Source organism: Paramisgurnus dabryanus, chromosome 24 (assembly GCF_030506205.2).
Source record: "Paramisgurnus dabryanus chromosome 24, PD_genome_1.1, whole genome shotgun sequence".
NCBI lineage: Eukaryota > Metazoa > Chordata > Actinopteri > Cypriniformes > Cobitidae > Paramisgurnus > Paramisgurnus dabryanus.
In genome coordinates, this window is record NC_133360.1 from 13,647,379 (window position 1) to 13,672,739 (window position 25,361).

At 39.4% G+C, this 25,361-nt stretch overlaps 1 protein-coding gene across 1 annotated transcript in view; it reads right to left on the bottom strand.

Moving 5' to 3' along the window:
* Nucleotides 1-1,370: 1,370 nt before the first annotated feature.
* Nucleotides 1,371-25,361, bottom strand: part of polrmt (polymerase (RNA) mitochondrial (DNA directed)) — a 76,101-nt gene continuing 52,110 nt past the window's right edge. Inside the window, exons 16-21 of the mRNA XM_065246356.1 lie at nucleotides 18,916-18,968; nucleotides 10,994-11,092; nucleotides 6,824-6,896; nucleotides 6,028-6,119; nucleotides 3,843-3,916; nucleotides 1,371-2,606 (exon numbers count right to left, since the gene is read on the bottom strand). Coding sequence (XP_065102428.1) covers nucleotides 2,557-2,606; nucleotides 3,843-3,916; nucleotides 6,028-6,119; nucleotides 6,824-6,896; nucleotides 10,994-11,092; nucleotides 18,916-18,968 — 441 coding nt within the window. The 3' untranslated portion in view covers nucleotides 1,371-2,556. The remainder of the gene's footprint in view (nucleotides 2,607-3,842; nucleotides 3,917-6,027; nucleotides 6,120-6,823; nucleotides 6,897-10,993; nucleotides 11,093-18,915; nucleotides 18,969-25,361) is intronic.

The following is a 25,361-nucleotide window of genomic DNA, read 5'->3' on the forward strand; positions in this document are numbered from 1 at the left end:
TTTTTCTTGATGAGCAAATGCCCCAAGAAAATATGTCTAGTTTTTAGACTAAAAATATCAAATTAAAGTGATTTTGTGCATAAAACAAGCAAAAAAAATCTTCCAATGGGTAAGCAAAAAATCTTATTAACTAAATTCAAGAAAAATTCATGAAAAATGTATTTTTATTGAAAACAAGACAAAAATACTAAGTATTTTTTTTCTTATAAATCATCTTTTGCAGTGCATGGAAGCCTTCACTTCAAAAAAATACTTCATTAATTTTTGTCTTGTTTTCAGTAAAAATATCTAAAAATTCTTAAATTAAGATGTATTTTCTTGATGAGCAAAATGACCTAAGAAAATAAGTCTACACTGCAAAAAATTATTTTCAATAAAAAAATTCTTACACTGTATTAGTATTTTTGTCTTGTTTTCAGGATTTTTTTAGATTCAAAAATTTAGATGCTTTTTCTTGATGAGGAAATGACCCAAGAAAATAAATCTAGTTTTTAGACAAAACATATGAAATTTAATCGAATTTGTGCTTAAAACAAGCCAAAAAAATCTGCCAATGAGGTAAGCTAATTTATCTTGAATTTTTCTTGAATTTAGTGTTTAAGAAAAATGTTCAAGATGTTTTTGTTTTTACCCCATTGGCAGATTTTTTGCTTGTTTTATGCACAAAATCACTTAAATTTGATATTTTTGGTCTTGGGTCAATTTGCTCATCAAGAAAAAGCATCTTAATTTAAGAATTTTTAGATATTTTTACTGAAAACAAGAAAAAATACTAAGAATTGTTTTTCTTGAAAATAATTTTTTGCAGTGCATTATGTTTTCAATAAAAATATCTAAAAATTCTTAAATTAAGATGCTTTTTCTTGATGAGCAAACGACCCAAGAAAATAAGTCTAGTTTTTAGACCAAAAATATTAAATTTAAGTGATTTTGTGCATAAAACAAGCAAAAAAAATCTGTCAATGCGGTAAGCAAATTTTTCTTGAATTTAATGTTTAAGAAAAATGTTCAATTGGCAGATTTTTGCTTGTTTTGTGCACAAAATCACTTAAATTTGATATTTTTGGTCTAAAAACTAGACTTATTTTTACAGTGTAGATAAAAATATAAACTTTAAGTAAATTAGTGCTTAAACCAAGAAAAAATATCAGCAAATGGAATAAGAAAAAATTTCTTGAAATAATTTTACTTTTTTTATAAACTCTTAATTCAAGAAAAAAATTCTTATTCCATTGTCAGATTTGTTTTCTTGTTTTAAGCACAAATTTACTTAAATTGTAAATTTTTTGTCTAAAAACTAGACTTATTTTCCTAAGTCATTTTGTTCATCAAGAAAAAACATCTAAATTTAAGAATTTTAAGTAAGAAAGTCATTTTTTGCAGTGTTCCAAATTTTGCCAAGCACTCCATTATGTTTGTTCACATCTTCAACTTAACGGTGAGTCAGCATATTCAGCTTGCGGTGAGATATTGAGAAATTGGACTCATGGTGTTTTTCACAGGACTATTTCTCTCTGAAGGTGTGTTGTGGTGACACCTTTGATCAATCTTCTGTTTGAGTGCATCAAAATCATTTAGATTAGCAGCTTTTCCACCATTAGAGTGCTGTATAATTCAATCCTGGACCTGATTTCTTCACACGATAAGCTAACGGGGCATATTTGGACAGGCATTATAATAGTGATTGATTTGGTAACATCACAACAACGACAAATGCAACTATAACATATTCATTTGGTATAGTAACTTCCTTCATGGAGGCAGTCCAAGATGTCAACCAATGAGTAGGATGATTTTTGTCAATGCGTTGTGTAATCAAGTGTAGCTCTCTGTATAATTGGTTTTGTTTCACTTTGCCCTTTTAATAACAAGAATTCGAAATTCAGAAAAGGAAAGCAATGTATCGGGTCTTGAAATTTCAATAGCAATTAACCTTTTGCAGTCCCATTGTGCAAAACGTATCGACTTTATTTCTCAGCGAATGCCAAGTGTACATCCTCTGACTGATTTATTCATAATACATCGCTCTTGTGTAGAAAGTCCATCAAATCAAATCTTTATTTACAAAACACACATTTCAGAGCTTACGAGTCCTTAAAAGAGCTCCACATGGGTCATACATATCTAAAACATACAGAATGTTGTGAGATTAAACATCTCCAGCTCTAAATCTGTGGGGATGCTGGCAGGTGAAAATGTCAAAGAGGACCATTCAGATGGGTTGCCCTGAAATCGATGTGAGCCAGTTAATAAACCCAACAGAGGCCTGCTGAGAGCGTTCTCACTCCAAACTGGGAAAGACTCTCGTAGACACGCACACGGGCGACTCGTGTGGTTTTCCTTAGCCAGAACTCTTCTTCAAGGCTTCTTATATGAAAATATGACGAGATATATGGGAAATGTGCGCTCACAGACAGATTTGCCTACCGTATCATCCCATCTCAGTCATGCGCGCTCTCGGCGGAGTAAAAAAGCAGCAATCTATTTTGATGAGGTCTGTGAAGAGCCCTTGGCTTCCTGATGAAACCTGTCCATCAGCTGCACGATGTGCTCCTCTCAGCTGAAGAAATACACAGATTCTTTTACCTTCTCCAGATCGAAATCACCTGCAACACAACACTTAGTTTTAGAAAAAAAGTGAAATTTTAAAACATACCTGCCGACAGCAGGACATGATTTTTGTCATTTCATTCACCGCCACCCTGACCTCACAGACCCCCCCTCTCACCGCCCCATTTTTAAAAACTCTTTAAAACACATTAAAAGTCCTGTTTTAATCCAAAACGACACTGAAAGGTAAAACTATATCTTACGTTGCGCATTAAACTCATTTAACGGCTTTCAAAAATCATCAGAGCCCATAATCAATAAATCCTGCATTAAACAGACACCAAGTCACTCCATTTAATTAACCTATTCATATCTACTCAATTCATACTTAATGATATTAAATGGACCCCACAGGATATATAAGTATAGATAAAACGCTTTTAACGATGACCGATTCGTGCATGGAATTGTGGGTGGTCTTACTGCTTGTTCATCAGATCACAAGATGTCACCTTGTACTGAAGAACAGATGAGAGAAAATCAGGCCTGTGGGAGCCACACACACACACAGTCTTCAGCTGTCCCCTGAGATAGCCAATTTCATTAGTGATAATAAGAAGAGATCCTGGAAAAACACTGAGCGAGTGACTGAGCAACTCTGGGTTTCTCCGAAACATGCCTGAATCGAATAGATCCTTCTGACTCAGCTGTAATTACTACGTTTCAAAACTGATAAATGTAAAAGTGAATAAATGTAGTTGATACTTTATTGATTGTTTTGATCCTCAACCAGGGTTTCCAAGCTTTTTAATATGAATATTTCCTATGGAAATGACTTTACCCGTGACTTTTTAAGATTTTATGTAGCTTAACCAGTTTTGGAAATCTGAATTTAAAATGTGACCCTGCCTATCTCTAAAGTCCCATAATCAATTAATGAGCATCAAATTTTAATTTTATTCATTCATTTAACATTAATTTCAGTCTTTAACCTGACCTTCCTCAGCTTGATTTTCCAGGTTTCCATTGTAATACGACAGATGTGTGCTCTTTGCCTATGCTGTCCAGTGGGTTTCCTCCTGGGTTGCGTTATGTAAACGGATTAACCAGTTGACAGAATTAACTCTCATCAGTTTAATGAGATCAATTTCGTTAATTAACATAGAGTAAAAGCACACGTGCGGTTTTGCAAAAAGATGCATCATTATGCAAGAGCCTAAAGCTGGTGAGCTGTCAATAACATGAAGTCGAGCTGATGATCTGTGGTTCCCGAAGGCTGTGATTTGACTCACCTGTCTGAGGAACCTTGGCTAAAACCTCAGCCATCTTCCAATATTCTTGAAACTTCTTTGGCTTTGATAGATCACTGTGGGATTTAAAACAGATAAGTCGAAATAACTATAATAGTTAGAATATATGTAGAATCTACATAGTAAATATGCAACACTACACAGTTAAAAGCAGATGAAGTAATGTATGGTATGTTGCTGCAACGCACGGTACGCTAGGTTACGGCAACACACGGTACGTTACGGCAACGCACGCTACACTACACTAGGTTACAGCCATGCAGAGTACGCTACATTACGGCAACGCACAGTACGCTATGTACGTTAGGGCAACGCTTGGTATGTCACATTGTACCAAAGCACGGTATGTTAACGATAGTGAAAAGCATTGTACGCTATGTTACGGCAACGCATGGTATGCTAGGTTACGGCAATGCAGAGTACGCTACATTACGGCAACGCACGGTACGCTATGTATGTTAGGGCAACGTATGGTACGTCACATTAGGGCAACGCTTGGTATGTCACATTGTACCAAAGCACGGTATGTTAACGTTAGAGAAACGCATTGTACGCTATGTTATGGCAACGCATGGTATACAACGTTAGGGAAACGAATTGTACGCTTTGTTGCGGCAACGCATGGTATGCTACGTTAGGGAAACGCATTGTACGCTATGTTACGGCAACTCATGGTATGCTACGTTAGGGAAACTAATTGTACGCTATGTTACATCAACACATGGTATGCTACGTTAGGGAAACATTGTACGCTATGTTACGGCAACTCATGGTATGCTACGTTAGGGAAACGCATTGTACATTACATTACGGCAACACACAGTAAACTACGTTACGGCAAAGCACGGTAGGCTACGTTACTGCAATGCACGGTACGCTACATTACGACAACGCACGGTACGCTACGTTTCGGAAACGCATGGTACGCTACGTTACGGCAACGCACGGTACGCTACGTTACGGCAATGCACGGTACGCTACTTTAGGGCACCGCATGGTATGTCACGTTGCACAAATACACGGTATGTTAACGTTAGGGAAATGCATTGTACGCTATGTTACGGCAACACATGGTATGCTACGTTAGAGAAACACATTGTACGCTGTTATGTCAACATATCATATGCTACGTTAGGGAAACTCATTGTACGCTATGTTACGGCAACACATGGTATGCTACATTAGGGAAACACATTGTATGCTATGTTATGGCAACACATGGTATGCTACATTAGGGAAATGCATTGTACGCTATGTTGTGGCAACGCATGGTACGCTACGTTATGGCACCGCACGGTACGCTACGTTAGGGCAACGTATGTTATGTAACTTTAGGGCAATGCATGGTGTGTCACATTGCGCTAATGCACGGTATGTTAACATTAGGGAAACAAATTGTACGCTATGTTATGGCAACACATGGTATGCTACGTTAGGGAAACGCATTGTACGCTGTTAGGTCAACACATGCTATTCTTTGTTAGAGAAACGCATTGTACGCTATGTTGCGGCAACACATGGTATGCTACGTTAGGGAAACGCATTGTATGCTATGTTGTGGCAACGCATGGTACGCTACGTTAACGCACTGCACGCTATGTTACGACAACACATGGTATGCTACGTTTGGGCAGCGCATGGTACGTTACGTTACGTCAACGCATTGTACGCTATGTTACGGCAACACATGGTATGCTACGTTTGGGCAGCGCATGGTACGTTACGTTACGTCAACGCATTGTACGCTATGTTACGGCAACACATAGTATGCTACGTTTGGGCAGCGCATGGTACGTTACGTTACGTCAACGCATTGTACGCTATGTTACGGCAACACATGGTATGCTACGTTTGGGCAGCGCATGGTACGTTACGTTACGTCAACGCATTGTACGCTATGTTACGGCAACACATGGTATGCTACGTTAGGAAAACGCATTGTATTTTACTGCAACGTATGGTATGCTGTTATGTACATATGCACTTCTTCACAATACTTTTCTTAATTTTTTTATGGATGAACTGGCCTGATGGGCACCATATATGGGACCAAGGTGTATAAAGTATTTTCATCATCACAACTTTCCCTTTTTCTAACAACTGCAGTGCAGCATCTATATACACTATGTTTTAGCAAATAAAGGCGCAGATGTGCAAAGGGACTTACGGAGGCCTGCTGCAATACTTCTGCACAAGAAATTTGGACAGTTCGTCTAATATGGGTTCACTATGCAGAGCCACAAACTGCTCACGACACACCTGAGGATGACAAAGGGCACTCGAGAATCATTATGCATACTTGAATGCTATCTCAGTCTCGCATCTCCTTTCAGAGTTTCAGCCCTCTCTTTTTTGAACTGTCCCATTTTAGAAAGGGTCTGTGGCTATAAAGCATGTTAGTAAAATACTTGCAGACAATATATCACTCACAGAAGCAGAAAGGGCAGTAAAAGATAAATAAAAATGAAAAAAGAGAAAACAGAATCGCAACAGTGTGGTTTGGGAATATGCTGTTTTTTGATAAAAATTTTTTTTCTTTAAGGTACCCTGATGAATAGTTCACATAAACCCAAAAGCATGTATTTAGACACGGTAAGTTTTGATTTCATACTGATTTTAACAATATACACTAAAACTATAATCACAGTACGCAATGTGAAATGACCAAAATTACACATTTATTTAATAGTGAAAGTGGAAAATAAATAAAAAAATTTTTTTTAATAAAGACAAGTCTGTTTGATGGCAACTGTCTAATAACTGCTTCAGTAGACTGGATCAGAGGTTAGGCCATTCAATACCGAAATAACCTGCACTGACAGGGTTAGTTATTAAACATATGGTGGACCCTGCATGCTAACATCTGGCAGTTAATCTGACGGGGTTGGATCACTCAACCGAAGCTGTTGAAAGAATATTCACTGAAAACATATCCTGAAATAAATGCTGTCATTCTTACACACCTTATTCATAATGTCCACAGTTAGAGCGTGGGTCCAATAACAGTCATGGACGGATACAAACGTGAGACCAGCCCTGTGACACAAAGACAGTGATGGGTTAAAGAAAATTGAGAGAACTTGCACCTAACATTAAAAAAAAAACATCTCAGGAAAATGATTTAAAGCCCCAATAAATATTTTTTCCTGTGTCACCCTTTATTTTTATTGTTAGGCAGAAACAACGTTTAGATATTATAAACATTCTACTTTGTTTTACAGAAGAAAGAAAAGTCATACAGGTTTAGACAAAGATTGCGTAAATGACAGACTTTTGGGGTGAACTATACCTTTAATTCATTATGAGTTTTCATTCATTATGTTTTTCTTTAAATATATAAACAAACAATATATAAAAGGAAAGAACAGACCCTCTGTTTTCAAACAAAAAACCTGTTTCATCCTGCCTTCATTAGTTCTCTTTTTATCAACTCTCAAATACGGGTAGGTTTCTTCAAAAACACAAAATTTTAAACAAAAAGCTGAGATAATTAAATTTTTGTGAAGGACTTTTGATAGAGATCAGATCTTTAAAACATACAAGGAGTTCTTTCTTTTTCACATGAGGCGCTACTTCCGGGTTGTATAAGTTGCGGAAGTGTGCCACCTGGTGGATAATAGCGGTATTGTGGAAAGCCGGGAATTCTTGTCATTGGCAGGGAAGCGTTTTCTCTCAATTGACGAGTTATCTCATCAATGGCAGCGAAAGAGTTCATTTGTTACGAGTACGTGACGGCATTTCAAGGTGCACTTCCCCTTTAATTTGTTACGAGTACGTGACGGCATTTCGAGGTGCGTTACCCCTTTAATTTGTTACGAGTGCATGATGGAATTTCAAGGTGGGCTACCCCTTTAATTCATGACGAGTACATGACAGAATTTTGAGGTGCGCTACCCCTTTAAGTTATTACGAGTACATGACGGAATTTTGAGGTGTGCTATCCCTTTAATTCGTTACGAGTATGTGACGGAATTTTGAGGTGCGCTACCCCTTTAAGTCTTTACGCGTACATGACGGAATTTCAAGGTGCACTACCACTTTAATTCATGACGAGTACATGACGGAATTTTAATATCAGCTACCTCGTTACGAGTACATGACGGAATTTCGAGGTGCACTACCCCTTAAATTTATGATGAGTACATGACAGAATTTCAAAGTGCACTATCCCTTGAATTCGTTACGAGTACATGACGGAATTTCGAGATGCGCTACCCCTTTAATTCGTAACAAGTGCATGACTAGTACGTGACGGACTTTCGAGGTGCGCTATCCCTTTAATTTGTTACGAGCACATGACCGAAGTTCGAGGTGTGCTACTCCTTTAATTCACGACGAGTACATGACGGACTTTCGAGGTGCGCAATCCATTTAATTCGCTACAGGCACATGACAAGTACATGACAGAATTTTGAGGTGCGCTACCTCTTTAAGTCATTACGAGCACATGATGGAATTTTGAGGTGAGCTACCTCTTTAAGTCATTATGAGTACATGACGGAATTTCGAGGTGCGCTACTCCTTTAATTCAAGACAAGTACATGACGGACTTTCGAGGTGCACTATCCCTTTAATTCGTTATGAGTACATGACGGATCTTCGAGGTGCGCTACCCCTTTAATTTATGACGGAATTTCAATGTGCACTATCAATTTAATTAGTTACGAGTACAGGACGGAATTTTGAGGTGCGCTACCCCTTTAATTTATGACGAGTTCATGTAGAATTTCAATGCTTGCTATCCCGTTAATTCGTTACAAGTACATGACGGAATTTTGAGGTGCGCTATCCCTTTAATTCGTTACGAGTACATGACGGAATTTCAAGGTGCGCTACCTCTTTAAGTCACTACGAGTACGTGACGTAATTTCGAGGTGCGCTACCCCTTTAATTTATGACAATTTCACGACGGAATTTCAATGTGCGCTATCCCTTTAATTCGTTACGAGCACATGAAAGAATTTCGAGGGGCGCTACCCCCTTTAATTCATGACGAGTACATGACGGAATTTCAAGGGGAGCATCCCTTTAATTCATTACGAGCACATGACAAGTACATGACAGAATTTTGAGCTGCGCTACTTCTTTAATTCATTAAGAGCACATGATGGAATTTTGAGGGGGGCTACCTCTTTAAATCATTATGAGTACATGACGAAATTTCGAGGTGCGCTACTCCTTTAATTTATGATGAGTTTATGACGGAATTTCAATGTGCGCTATCCTTTTAATTCGTTACGAGTACATGACGAAATTTTCGAGGTGCGCTACCCCTTTAATTTATGACGAGTTCATGACAGAATTTCAATGTGCGCTATCCCTTTAATTAATGACGAGTACATGACGGACTTCGAGGTGCGCTATGCCTTTAATTCGTTACGGGTACATGACGGAATTTCAAGGTGCGCTACCCCTATAATTTATAACGAGTTTATGACAGAATTTCAATGTGTGCTATCCCTTTAATTAATGACGAGTACATGACGGACTTCGAGGTGCGCTATCCCTTTAATTCGTTACGAGTACATGACGAAATTTTCGAGGTGCGCTACCCCTTTAATTTATGACGAGTTCATGACAGAATTTCAATGTGCGCTATCCCTTTAATTAATGACGAGTACATGACGGACTTCGAGGTGCGCTATCCCTTTAATTCGTTACGAGTACATGACGGAATTTCAAGGTGCGCTACCTCTTTAAGTCACTACGAGTACGTGACGTAATTTCGAGGTGCGCTACCCCTTTAATTTATGACAATTTCACGACGGAATTTCAATGTGCGCTATCCCTTTAATTCGTTACGAGCACATGAAAGAATTTCGAGGGGCGCTACCCCCTTTAATTCATGACGAGTACATGACGGAATTTCAAGGGGAGCATCCCTTTAATTCATTACGAGCACATGACAAGTACATGACAGAATTTTGAGCTGCGCTACTTCTTTAATTCATTAAGAGCACATGATGGAATTTTGAGGGGGGCTACCTCTTTAAATCATTATGAGTACATGACGAAATTTCGAGGTGCGCTACTCCTTTAATTTATGATGAGTTTATGACGGAATTTCAATGTGCGCTATCCTTTTAATTCGTTACGAGTACATGACGAAATTTTCGAGGTGCGCTACCCCTTTAATTTATGACGAGTTCATGACAGAATTTCAATGTGCGCTATCCCTTTAATTAATGACGAGTACATGACGGACTTCGAGGTGCGCTATCCCTTTAATTCGTTACGGGTACATGACGGAATTTCAAGGTGCGCTACCCCTTTAATTTATAACGAGTTCATGACAGAATTTCAATGTGTGCTATCCCTTTAATTAATGACGAGTACATGACGGACTTCGAGGTGCGCTATCCCTTTAATTCGTTACGAGTACATGACGAAATTTTCGAGGTGCGCTACCCCTTTAATTTATGACGAGTTCATGACAGAATTTCAATGTGCGCTATCCCTTTAATTAATGACGAGTACATGACGGACTTCGAGGTGCGCTATCCCTTTAATTCGTTACGAGTACATGACGAAATTTTCGAGGTGCGCTACCCCTTTAATTTATAACGAGTTCATGACAGAATTTCAATGTGTGCTATCCCTTTAATTAATGACGAGTACATGACGGACTTCGAGGTGCGCTATCCCTTTAATTCGTTACGAGCACATGAAAGAAATTCGAGGGGCGCTACCCCCTTTAATTCATGACGAGTACATGACGGAATTTCAAGGGGCGCATCCCTTTAATTCATTATGAGCACATGACAAGTACATGACAGAATTTTGAGCTGCGCTACTTCTTTAATTCATTAAGAGCACATGATGGAATTTTGAGGGGGGCTACCTCTTTAAATCATTATGAGTACATGACGAAATTTCGAGGTGCGCTACTCCTTTAATTCATGATGAGTACATGACGGATCTTCGAGGTGCGCTACCCCTTTAATTTATGACGAGTTCATGACGAAATTTCAATGTGCGCTATCCCTTTAATTAATGACGAGTACATGACAGACTTCGAGGTGCGCATTACGAGTAAAGGAAAGAATTTCAGGGTGCACTATCCCTTTAATTCATTATTAATACACAGCAAGTCTTTTTGAGTATGTGTTGTAAAACAACAGTTGTCTCATCACCTATAACAATGCAGTGAAGTCAGCATCATGTGAGTGGAGTCCAGGGAGTGGATGAAATTAGGAGGGAAGGCGTTTTTCTGCTTCATGCTGTCTGGTTTCCTAAATAAGGTACAAGAAAAAAAACTTGGCGTTAGTCTCATTTTCTCTCAATCTCACACATGCACACTTGGGTAATTAATGCCACTGTCACGGTCTCCTCAACAGGCTATACCAACACCTGTAGCACCAGAGGACATACATCACTGAACAGGTAGGTCAGTCCTAATTATCGTCCAGGACACAGACACATATAGAAGCAAAGCACCTGCTCGAGAGTCTGAGAGTAATGTGCGTGCTTATTCTGGCTCAAGACATTACATTACACTGTCCTATATATATAAACTAACTACTAAAAACAAGGTGATTCCCAAACCACTAAGAGTTATAAAAATGTAATATTAAAAACAACTGCTGATGCTTGTTTGGGCATTATAAGGCTATAAGAAGTTACATGGTTAGGCATTCGCATGGTTTTAAGGTCTACAAACAATGGAGGTTGTGGCCCCCAAACCCAAAAACTGTAAAATGTAAATAATGTCAGTAGGAAGTCTTTCAAATGCTAATACAGAGCCAATAAGGCACAAACTCATTAAGGCATCAGGGTCCGTCCAGATCAGTTTCTCACTCCTCAGGGATGTGAGATGAATGGACACTGGATGGAGTTAATTATTTGGGATGTGCTTCGGATGCACCGGTACAAATCCAGAGGTCAGTTTTGCTCCCCAGAGACATGTCGAGCATTGCATTAGAAGTGCAAAAGTAATGGGTTTGATTCCTAGAGAACACACATACTGACAAAATGTTTACCCTGAATATTCTATACTTTGTCACTTTGGATAAAAGCATCTGCCAAATACATCCATGTAAATTTAAATGAATATATCTACAGCTGCTTCATAATGCGCCTTAAATAAATAAATAAATTTGGTTTTAGAGATGACTTTAGGTCAATGCTGCAAGAGGAGTGCCGTTACCCGTTAATTTCAGCATTTATTCAGGTCTTCTTGCTAATAAGAGTCTATTCAGACTTTCATTAGAGCACTTGAGGGACATCTGACTCCTCGAGTGCATGGTTTATGTCTATGCATGGATGTTAAACTGGGCTTCACTTTATATTGGTTACCATTTCATCTGCATCCTACCCGTGAAAGTCCTCTGGGAAATCATGTAACTTCTTTTATATCATTTTTTTTATATCACCTCAAAGCACATCTGAAGGCTGGTATATTGTAATAAAGTATTACTTGAGAGCTTTGACAGGAGAACAGCTATGTTTCGAGTAAAACCATATGGTTGTGTCTGTTCTCTGCAGGCTCTCTGTTATTTCTTAAAGCCTCTGAGAGATGAACGATTGCAGGGGCGGCTATCGGTCTAGCTGTGAGCACTTTTGGCCGGCGAGGCCGTCTGGGGTGGGTGGTGCCGGGGATCCCTTTCGGCACCCGAGCTTCTGCTAATGTGATTCCTGTCATAGCCAGTTCTGCTGGGAACGTCTATCAGAGGTAGCGATAGGGGAAGTATGAGTGCACGAAAGCGAGGCCCATTGTAAGTGGTTTGTAATCGTGTCCTCGCAGCTTCTGGGGGAAGGTTACGGATATAGCTTCCATCTAACGCAGCCAGGGGAGGCTTGGTGGATATTTCTAAGGTGTGGTATTAGAGACGTAAGCTGTTAAAGGACAACTAAAAAGTACACCAGATTCTTGTGAACGGACTGGGCGTTTGTTGTTTCAACTGGAAGTACAGAACAGTTTGATTCAATTCTTGTGAACATATAATGGTGGTGGACATTACTTGACAGACAGCCTTTGAATTGAATTGCCAATGATGCTCAAATGAATAACTGTGGGTTCACACCAATTGACTCGAGTTCAACGATTTGCGCGAGAAGATTACATCCGAAGTCAATGCAAAGACGCGCCCTTCGAGTGGGGCGTTGCAAATGACGCAGTATGGACGGCATGTTTGCCGCGAAAACACTCGCTATTCGCCTCAAACGCATTACACGAAATTTAATCCAACGAGTAATCTAGAGCAGGGTGATGCGAATGACGCGATATGGGCGGGGCATTTGCCGCAAAAACACGTGCTATTCGCCTCAAACGCGTCTATGACCAAGTTGAAAATATTCAACTCGATTGAAAAAATTCACGACACAAAATTAAATCCTGCGAGTAATCTAGAGCGGGGTGATGTGAATGACGCGATATGGGCGGCACGTTTGCCACAAAAACACACGCCATTCGCCTCAAACGTATCTTCGTCCAAGTTGAAAATATACAACTCTATTCGCGCTATTCGCCTCAAAATATTCAACTCGATTGAAAAAATTCACGATACAAAATTAAATCCTGCGAGTAATCTAGAGCGGGGTGATGTGAATGGTGCAATATGGGCAAAGTATTTGCCGCAAAAACATGAGCTATTCGCCTCAAACACGTCTTCGATTAAGTTGAAAATATTCAACTCGTGCGAAAAATTTGCATCACACAAAATTAAATTTCGCAAATAATCTAGAGCGGGAAATGCGAATGACACGATATGGGCGGCGCATCTTTGACCGAGTTGAAAATATACAACTCGAGAGAGACAAATTTGCATGACACTAAATTAAATCCCACAAGTAATCTAGAGCGGGGTGATGCGAATGACGCAATATGGGCGGCACGTTTGCCGCAAAAACACACACTATTCGCCTCAAACGCGTCTTCGACCAAGTTAAAAATATTCAACTCGAATGGAAAATTTGCATGCCCTGAAATTAAATCCCGTGAGTAATCTAGAGCGAGGCGATGCGAATGATGCGATATGGTTGGCGCGTTTGCAGTGAAAACATGCGCTATTAGCCTCAAACACATCTTCGACCAAGTTGAAAATATTCAACTCGAGCGAAAAATTTGCATGACATGAAATTAAATCCCGCGAATAATCTAAAGCGAGTAACACAATGCCCCGTGTTCGGTGTGTACGTAGCATAATTCAGCAAAAAATGAAAATTCTGTCATCATTTATTCACCCTAATGCAGGGTTCACACCAGACGAGGTAGAGGCGGCAAGAACGAGTGATTTACATGTTAAGTCAATGCAAAGACATGATTAGGCATCCTGCAGCGTGGAACCTGCAGGATTTTCGTGCGAAATGAGCGTTGCCGCGGGAAACGCGCACATTGACAAATCTGAACTTCGACAAATTTCTGCGCCACGTTAACCAATCAGGACCTTGCTGTAGTAGTGACGTGATTACAGGAAGTGAGCAGAAGCCCATGGCCTCTACCGCGGCTGGTGTGAATGCACCATTATGGTTTTCAAAACCCATGTGACTTTCTTCTTTGCAAAGTACTTTCCGGTCATACTTTCCATGTAATAACAATGAATCGAAAACTATAGCTTATGCCAATGCATGTAAACTCTAACTCAAATACACAAAACTGAGGGCCGTATCCTAGAACGCCGCAGTAAACAGTCCAGTTTAACTGTCCACAAGCTTGCATTCCGTGATCATCAAAAGACTTATTTTAAGTCTTTGAAGGATGCACGCTCTAAATTCTACTCAAATCTTATAAATACAAACTCTGGTAACTCAAAGCAGCTTTTTTCCACAATAAACCATCTTCTGAAACCTCAAACATCCTTATCCACTGACCCCACAGAGGAGCGATGCAATAGCTTTATGGACTTTTTTAGATCCAAAGTTAATAACATACGCTGTTCAGTTTCTGGCTCATCTCTCTTGTCTCCTTTGGTTTTAAACTCTTCGCCAATGAGATTACCATCCCTCACAGACTTCGCTGAGGTTCAGCAGAGTAACATTGAGGAAACCATAAGAAAAATGAAGTCATCTACCTGTTCCTTAGATCCCATCCCAACTGTTCTACTCAAGTCAATTATTCCTGCTGTTAGCCCAATCATCACCAACCTTGTGAATCTCTCCTTTAAAACTGGTCATGTCCCATCTACCCTTAAATCTGCTATCATTTGCCCAGTACTAAAGAAACCAACCTCTGATCCAGAGGTCCTTGCAAATTACAGGCCAATCTCCAACCTCACCTTCCTGTCAAAGGTTCTGGAGAAGGTAGCCGCCTCTCAGCTCAATAACTATCTCAAACACAACAACCTTTTTGAGACATTTCAATCAGGCTTCCGCTCAGGCCACAGTACTGAAACAGCTTTACTCCGGGTGGTAAATGACCTTTTGAGGGCAGCTGATTCAGGATCACCATCACTGCTTATTCTTCTCGACCTAACAGCGGCCTTTGACACCGTAGACCATAACATCCTCCTGGGCCGCCTCCAAGACACCGCAGGATTATCGGGCACAGCATTACGGTGGTTCCAGTCTTATCTTTCTGGCAGGACTGAAAGTGTTATTCTGGGAGGATGTAAGTCCAGACGGCTCCCTGTCACATGTGGTGTTCCACAGGGGTCGGTTCTTGGCCCCATCTTATTCATCCTATACATGCTTCCCCTCGGTCGTGTCATCAGCAGACATGGAATGTCCTTTCACTGCTACGCTGACGACACGCAACTTTATATTAAAACTGCCCCAAGTCCCTCCATAGCCTTGTCAAGACTCACCACGTGCCTTGAGGAGATAAAGTCATGGATGAACAGCAACTTCCTCCAGCTAAATCCCAGTAAAACAGAGGCACTACTTGTTGGTACTTCACACCAAATCCGCTCTTCACCTATATCCCAGTTCACTTTTGATGGCCAGATCATTACCCTTTCCTCCACGATTACAAACCTAGGTGTCAGGTTTGATCCACAACTAACATTTACTGACCACGTAAAATACATCTGTAAGACTTCTTTCCATCACCTTCGTAACATTTCAAAACTCCGTCCCCTTTTAACCCTTCCGGATGCAGAGAAACTTGTCCATGCCTTTATCTCCTCAAGGCTGGACTACTGCAATGGACTCCTCACAGGGATTTCTGGCAGGAACATCCAAAAGCTGCAATACATTCAAAACAGCGCTGCCAGAGTCCTTATGAGAGTCCGTAAATATGAACATATAACCCCTATCCTATACTCACTCCACTGGCTTCCTGTTTCATCCCGGATCGATTACAAAATTCTTCTGCTCACACATCAGTGCATCACCGGACAAGCATCACTATATCTGCAAGAGCTTATCACTGTGAAATCCTCTACTCGTACCCTCAGATCATCTGGGTGCCAACTTCTTCAAACTCCCACTACTAGGCTCCGAACCATGGGTGACAGAGCTTTCTGCTCAGCTGCGCCTCGGCTATGGAACAACCTCCCCATTTCACTGAGAACAGTACAGAGCCTGGACTCTTTTAAAGCAGATCTGAAGACATATCTTTTTAGAAAGGCTTTTTTAAGTTGATTATTCTATTACTTGTATTGTGGTTCTAATTTTTAATTGTAGCACTTTATTGTTAGACTTTATTTGCATTGTGGTATATATTTTTAACTGTAGCACTTTGAGATTCCTTGGAATGAAAAGCGCTTTATAAATAAAATCTATTATTATTATTATTATTACAAATTCATACTCGGTCTCTGATGCAAACATGTGTTTACAGAATTATAAAACCACAGCTGATGTTAATTCATTGTTCATGCGGTGTAGACCTCCATTCAATAAATGACATAGAGAATGTGCTGCGGTGACATTTCAACACGAAATGCCACTCGTCTCATGTGAGGGTCTTTCTGCTTGTGTCATAGTCTCCGGGGTCTTCCATATATTATAATGAATGCTGCCCAGCTACTGATGGCACCAGAGCGTTTGCCATTTAAACGTTCCCTTTTAAAACAAGTCAAGCTATGTGAATTCTGCACACTGATATGAGTCAAGTAAAGGGGGTGGTATTGTTGTTAAATATTAAATAATAAACCTTAATTAACTTGGACAAAACGTTTTCCGGACAGTGCTTATTTCATAGTCCCAGGCTAAAATGCAAGTTTGAGGTGCCTTAATTTAAAAACATCTTGCAGTGACATATCTTATCATATATCAGTGCCATTGTTTTGTCTCAAGATGGACACAGGGGGTTGTTTATAAAAATGACTTAATTGTCCTAATATAACTAAGGCCTAGTCCTGGATTAATCTAAACCCAGTCCGGGAAACTGCCCCTATATTTTCGTGAAAAGACTATATATCCAGTCTATAAACCTAACACTTAACATTTTTAACAGACATTTATTCTGGACTGTATAATGGTTCGGACTCTGTGGGGTTTGTTGCAATGATACACAAGCTCTTCAGATCCCTTAAGACCAGAAAACATAATTAGCCTGATGTATGGCTTCGACTTGTTTTTCACTGAATAATAATGTTTCGCTATAGCTGTATGACAAAGGATGCTGTTTAAGTCAAAACTAAGTGAATCTAATTCCCTTTCTATTAAAAATAGGACCCTTTTAATCACGATTTGAAAAACAAATATTTATTTTAACTGGCACTTTTATGAAAATATTAAAGTCCACCTGTGGAGCAAATTTTTTTCAATGTTGTTTATATGTATATATGGTGTTTAGGACAAACCATGTGCAAATGCATTAGTTAAAACCATTGCTGTAAATTTTAAATAAAGGCAGTTTACCAAAGACGGCCTTTTAAACTAGACACAAGCATGCTGTAACCAATCCCGTCAATTTTTTGACTAAATGGATTAGTTTGTCCGAGCTGGTGTGATCGAATGCAGGCGGGAACTAATTTGCATATTCATGAATGCATGTACAGTAAATGACGCAGTGGTATAGAGTTGCATGTAAGCTATTTTTAGGCATAAACTAATTACTTTTGCACGTAAAACGTTTTGATGTCAGTGTAATGATTAAAAATAAGCTTTAAATGGGATATAATCATGAAAATCTGATGTTTTCCATGTTTAAGTCCAATAATTGGGTCCCAAGTGCTTGTGTAAACCTAAAAAATGTGACAAAGATCAACCCAGTAACTTAGTTTTTGTAAACCATTCTCTGCAAGCATGTAAAAAAGTCATTGAAATTTGGCTCCCCTTGTGATGTCATAAGGGGATAATACCGCCCCTTAATCTGCACTATCCAACCACAGCACTGCCATTTAGTGCAGAGATCAGCTCATTTGCATTTTAAAGGACACACCCAAAACAGCACATTTTTGCTCACACTTACAAAGTGGCAATTTTAACATGCTATAATAAATTATCTATATGATATCTTGAGCTAGAACTTCACATATGTACTCTGGGGACACCAAAGATTTATTTTACATCTTAAAAAAGTATTGTGAAATGTCCCTTTTAAAAGAATAGTTCACAGAAAAATTTGAAGTCTGTCATTGTTTTCTAACCCTCAAGTTCTTTCAAACCTCTATAAATGTCTTTGTTTTGCTGAACACAAATGAAGATAGTTAAAAACCAAAAGTTAATAACCAAAAAGAAATGGGGCACGCATTGGCGAGGCTACATAAGGGCCAGGGTGGCACCGGCTCACTCAGATTGACAGCTGTGCCACTCAGTCAGAAGAGATACAAAATAAAAGCAAAAGAAATCATCGCTTTAATAATCATCGCTCAAATACGCATCATTCAGAAATAAATAACCATTTATATAGAAAGTACTATGAAAGTCAATGGTGCCCCAGGATCTGCTTGGTTGCAAACATTCTGTGCAAAACAAAAAATGTGTACATGTTTGAAACAACATGAGGGTAAGTAAATGATGATAAAACTTTTATTTTTGGGTGAACTACCTCTTTAAGGTATAAAATTAATGCCTACAAGGGGACTTTAAAGAAACTGAACAAAACCTGCAAAGTAAGTGCCCTTTTTTGTCCTTTATAATGCATGTTGAAACCCAACACATTAACAGGAGTCCATTAAAATATGGAGAGAGTTCAGGGCAGCATCAATGGTGTGATGGAAAGACTTACTCATTGGCATCATGGCCGATGTGGATGTTCAGATTCTGCATGGTGCTCTTGAGCTGTGGAAAACAATACAGATGAGAGTTTTACGCTATGAAATAAGCAAACAATTATTGTATCAGTTACAATGCTGAAAAACTGAACTGGGTTAAATACAACAAACCTACTTTGACCTCTAGTATGAACTGAACCATACAAATGTCAGTCTCCTCTCTTTCTAAATGCGCCCTTCGAATTTCCTATTGATCGTCCTCAAAGACATTGGACAGGAATTTGAGAAGGAGACTTCCAAACAGAAAATGATCAGAGTGCTGTGCACAAAGTCAGCAAACAAACAAGTAAGATTTTCCCATAAACCCACACAAGCTGCTACTTTTGGCACATAATCGTAAGAAAGACGAATGACGTGTCTTAGTACAGAAGCTGTCAGAGACTTTGGAGCTTCATTCACTTTTGAATTAGAAAAGTGAAACAACAAAAAAAGTGATGATTGAGAAGGTGAGATATAAGATTTCATTGACAAACCACAGGGGTCGCTGTGACCTGAGTGCATCACATCCAAAATTGGGTCACTGAGCACAAAAGCATACTGGGACTACGTCAGTCAGCATCAATTTTGGATATTTGCTATCACTATAAACCAAATTTAAACCAGGACTGCTGAATATATGAGAAATTTTCTAAGTTCGAAAAAACCTACATCTATGCTGACCTATGGTTGTGAACCTTTGGGTTTATTTGTGCAACCTGGATTTTTGGAACGGTGTAGAGTGAAACCAGACGGGGCCTTTCAATTACAAAGATTTATGACTCTATTAAAGCTCATTAACAACAAAATTCACATGAGATTTAAAAAAAAAGTTGACGGCAGAGAAAGATATGAAGGCAAAGCTCAGCAGCACCACCTCCCTTACGTTAAAGGGATAGTTTAATGAAAATTCATCATTTACGCACACTCATGTTGTTCCAAAACTTTAGGAACTTTTTTGTTCTACACTGTAAGAAATAAAGGTACAAAACTGTACCTTTTCTGTCACTGGGGCTGTACCCTAAGTTTCTGTTTGGTACCTTTACATGAATAAAAAACAGAATACAGTTTTGGGTAGATTACCGTACCTTAAGGACCTACATTGTTAGAAAAAAGTCCAAATATGTACCCTAGCTGTCAGTGGGTAATTGTATGGACCATTAGGTACAGATATGTAAACATTTAGTACCAATATGTACCTTTGAAATACTAATATGTATTTTTGAGGTACTACTAAGCTCTCTTTGGTCCCAGTATGTACCTCTGAGGTACTAAAATGAAATCCTTAGGTGCAAAGCTGTACTTTTTGAAAGGGTACAGTTTTGTACCTTTATTTCTGAGAGTGTAGTGAACACATTTTTTAAAAATGTTTATAATGTCGGAGGCGATGGTGTAGTGGACAGTGCTCCGATATATGGTGCAAACACACTTCTGGCGACTCTAGTGCGAGTCCCGGGTCGAGGTCCTTTGCCGGTCCCATACCCCTCTCTCCACCCTGTAATTTCCTGTCACCTCTCAATTACTTACTGTCTATCAATAAAAGGGCCAAAAAATAATACTATGGAAGTGAATGGTGCCCCAGATTTTTTTATTATTTACTTTTTGGCCCAAAAAATTAACTAAAAAAAGTAAATAATAAAAAAATCTGGGGCACCATTCACTTCCATAGTATTAGCCCAAAAAATAACAAAAAAAGTAAATAATAAAAAAAAATCTGGGGCACCATTCACTTCCATAGCATCACTCCAACGTAGCAGGACAGCTCGCTTTGGTCTCGAGGTTCGCCCCCCCTTTAATGTGAGTTTTAGTTACTCAGTGTAACCAAAAGAAACAAATCAGGAGTATATAACACAGATCACAGATAATGTTAGTTGTAATTTTAGTAGGAAAAAATAATACTATGGAAGTGAATGGTGCCCTAGATTGGAAGTGAATGGTGCCCCCAAAAAATCTGGGGCACCATTCACTTCCATAGTATTATTTTTTCCTACTACTGAAGTCAATGGTGCCCCAGATCTGCTTTGTTACAAACTTTCTTCAAAATTCTTGTTCAGCAATACAAAGTAATTTGAAACAATCCTTTAAAAAAAGTAAATATATTTGTAAAGTAATTGTAAAGATCGAGTCTAATACAGCTGCTATGTATGAACCAAAGTAACCAATCAAATAAGTTATTAACCAATCGACATCAAAAACTAAAATTATCTCTGATCTGTGTTATATACTCCTGATCTGTTTCTTTTGGTTGCACTGAGTAACTAAATATCACATTAAAGGGGGGGGGTTAACCTCAAGACCAAAGCGAGCTGTCTTGCTACGTTTGCGTGATGCCCGGGCAGTGAAGAAGGAATTCTATCTATAATGTGATAATTCCTGGTTCTGTGTACACCCTGCACTTTGAAGAAGCGGGCCAGTATGTTCCTCACTTATTCTGTAGTGCCCTTTAATCCTGAACTAAAATACGACCAGCAAACTTGCATAAACTTGTAGCTCCTTTCTGTAACTCATTGGTAGTGCATTAGCAAAGCAAAGGCTGTGGGTTCGATTTCTGGTAAACACATACTAATAAAAACGTATGACTTGAATGCACTGGATAAAGGCATCTGCCAAATGCATAAATGTAATGTAAAATAAATTCGCAGTATACAGTAAAGCCTCATCAAAACCATCTTGACAGCAACGTAAATTAACTACTGTAGGAAAAGTTTCAAGGCTAGCATGCATTGCAGTTTTCAATCTTTTTACAAAAACAAGAGCATGTTTTACTACAAGATCAATTAAAATGGATGATTCATCATGTATCGCATTGAAGGCCAGGGCCCTGATCTTCCCATAATCATTATCGCACAGCGTGCATGATAAAGCACCCAGCTTTTGATCTATCTTTCAGTCCAGACAAAACGTCAGCCTCAGCCAATTAACATGATGTGGGTGTCAAAAAGTAACATTTTGGATCATAAGAGCATTAGCACTTAATTTCAGCAGGGCTTTATATACTTCAGGGATCAAACTGTAAACAGGGCCTACCGCAGAACCCCTGAGGGAAATAACATTAACTCTTTTCAAGGGCACCTCGAGCGTTTGTCCACCAAAGCACAGGCGCCACCATTCCCCACGGCTTTCACCCCCGCCGGCCGTCGTCCTTATGGTATGAACAGACCCATGTTATCTCCGAATGATGTATGGCCTGTGAAAGAAACATTTCAGCATCCAAAAGTGACCCCTAAAGTGATTAGCGGTAAACAATGACATTAGTTAGCGTAACCGATGCATATCCACAGTCTGGTTCCTTCCCAAGTGCAATTTCCTTTGCTCCTATCAAGAGACCACGGTGAGTGAATAAATAAACCCCAGTTTATTTATTTGACATTGTTACGACTGTGTCGCGCTCCCATTTCCTCGGCATCTAATTAATATGCCATTTCCCATGTAAAGAAAGATCAATGGTGGGTTGGACGAGATGAAATCACAGAGACATGACCTCGATTGAGGAGTTGCATCGGTGCGGCGTGATAAAACGCCGGCTTTATTACATTTGAAGTAGGGGGATGAGATTAATACTGATTTGGATTTGCGTCAAAAGGAATATCTGAGAGGTTATGCGGGTTTATATGACTTTGAGATGATTGAATCTGGGTAAGCATTGTGTAAAATTGCATTACAAAAAAGATAAAAAGACAAGAGGACTTTTCTTGAAAAACATCTGATCGTAATGGGGAACACCTTGAAGACAGATTTAACTGTATTCACAACCAATTCACTTTTGGAATGCAACGTATTTCCAGGTGAAACATGATACACTCACCTACAGGTTTATTATGAACACCTGTTCAATTTCTCATTAATGCAATTAGCTAATCAACCAATCACATGGCAGTTGCTTTAATGCATTTATGGGTGTGGCCCTGGTCAAGACAATCTCCTGAACTCCAAACTGAATGTCAGAATGGGAAATAAAGGTGATTTAAGCAATTTTGCGCGTGGCATGGTTGTTGGTGCCAGACGGTCCGATCTAAGTATTTCACAATCTGCTCAGTTACTGGGATTTTCACGCACAAACATTTCTAGGGTTTACAAAGAATGGTGTGAAAAGGGAAAAACATCCAGTATGCAGGAGTCCTGTGGGCGAAAATGCGTTGTTGATGCTAGAGGTCAGAGGAGAATGGGCCGACTGATTCAAACTGATAGAAGAGCAACTTTGACTGAAATAACCACTCGTTGCAACCGAGGTATGCAGCAAAGCATTTGTGAAGCCATAACACGCACAACCTTGAGGTGGATAGGCTACAACAGCAGAAGACCCCACCAGGTACCACTCATCTCCAGTAAAATAGGAAAAAGAGGCTACAATTTGCATGAGCTCACCAAAATTGGACAGTTGAAGACTTGAAAAATGTTGCCTGGTCTGATGAGTCTCGATTTCTGTCAGAATTTGACATAAACAGAATGAGAACATGGATCAATTATGCCTTGTTACCACTGTGCAGGCTGGTGGTGGTAGTGTAATGGTGTGGGGGATGTTTTCTTGGCACACTTTAGGCCCCTTAGTGCCAATTGGGCATCGTTTAAATGCCACGGCCTACCTGAGCATTGTTTCTGACCATGTCCATTCCTTTATGACCACCATGTACCCATCCTCTGATGGCTACTTCCAGCAGGTTAATGTACCATGTCACAAAGCTCAAATAATTTCAAATTGGTTTCTTGAACATGACAATGAGTTCACTGTACTAAAATGGCCCCCACAGTCACCAGATCTCAACCCAATAGAGCATCTTTGGGATGTGGTGGAACGGGAGCTTCGTGCCCTGGATGTGCATCCCACAAATCTCCATCAACTGCAAGATGCTTCCTATCAATATGGGCCAACATTTCTAAAGAATGCTTTCAGCACCTTGTTGAATCAATGCCATGTAGAATCAAGGCAGTTCTGAAGGCGAAAGGGGGTCAAACACAGTATTAGTATGGTGTTCCTAATAATCCTTTAGGTGAGTGTATTATTTAATTAGAAATGTGAACATGGATCACAAATATTTGTATAGCAATAGCCAACAAGACATTATATGGGTAAAATAATACATTTTTTAATGTCAAAAATCATTAGGGTTTAAATAAAGATTAAGTTCCATTAAGATATTTATACATTTCCTACCATACGTATTTAAAAACATATTTATATGTGTCGCTAAATTTTTGCACCCTCAGATTCTAGATTTTCAAAAAGCTAATTTATTCAGTTTTCAATATAAAAAATTGACCCTTATGAGGTTTTGTGGTCCAGGGTCACATTTAAGAGCTAAATATAGAAACATGTCAATAACTTAAAATCTCATTGGTTCTGCATGTCTCAGTGCCCCCCCACAGTTTCTCTAGCCATACCCAGGCCTGATTATTGCCACACCTGTTCGCAATCAAGAAATCACTTAAATAGGACCTGCCTGACAAAGTGAACTAGACCAAAACATCCTCAAAAGCTATTCATCATGTTGAGATCCAAAGAAATTCTGGAACAAATGAGAAATAAGGTAATTGAGATCTATCAGTCTGGAAAAGTTTATAAAGCCATTTCTAAAGCTTTGGGACTCCAGCAAACCACAGTAAGAGCCATTATCATGTAAATGGCGAAAGCACAGAACAGTGGTGAACCTTCCCAGGAGTGGCTGTCCGACCAAAATTACCAGCAACAACTATTACCAGCGACAACTCATCCACGAGGTCACAAAAGACCCCACAACAACATCCAAAGAACTGAAGGCTTCACTTGCCTCAGTTAAGATCAGTGTTCATGACTCCACCATAAGAAATAAACTGGGCAAAAATGAGCTCCAAGATGAAAACCGCTGCTGAGCAAAAAGAACATAAAGGCTTGTCTCAGTTTTGCCAGAAAACATCTTGATGATCCCCAAGACTTTTGGGAAAATACTCTTGACGAGACAAAAGTTGAACTTTTTGAAAGATGTGTGTCCCATTATATCTGGCGTAAAAGTAACACAGCATTTCAGAAAAAAAACATCATACAAACAGTAAAATATGGTGGTGGTAGTGTGACGGTCTGGGGATGTTTTGCTACTCCAGGGGCCTCATTTATCAACAGTGCGTAGAAAATGTTCTATATTTGTACCTACGAATGAAATTTAGAATGTGCCCAAGTAAAACAAAATCGGGATTTATCAAACGTGCGCACGGGGTTCGTACGCACATCATTAAGTAATCCTTGATGATAAATCCCACTTGTTCTTAAGCACCATGCTCGTGCACGTTCATGGTCATTTGCATTCCGAAACGCCTCCAATGAACCATATGTGGTGACAACACCTCCCGTTATAAGTCACGTGGTTGTGCTTTTTCCCCTCATCGCAATAATGGCAAAGAGAGCGAAAAAGAGGAACTTTACAGACACAGAAATTGAGTTACTGGTGGATGA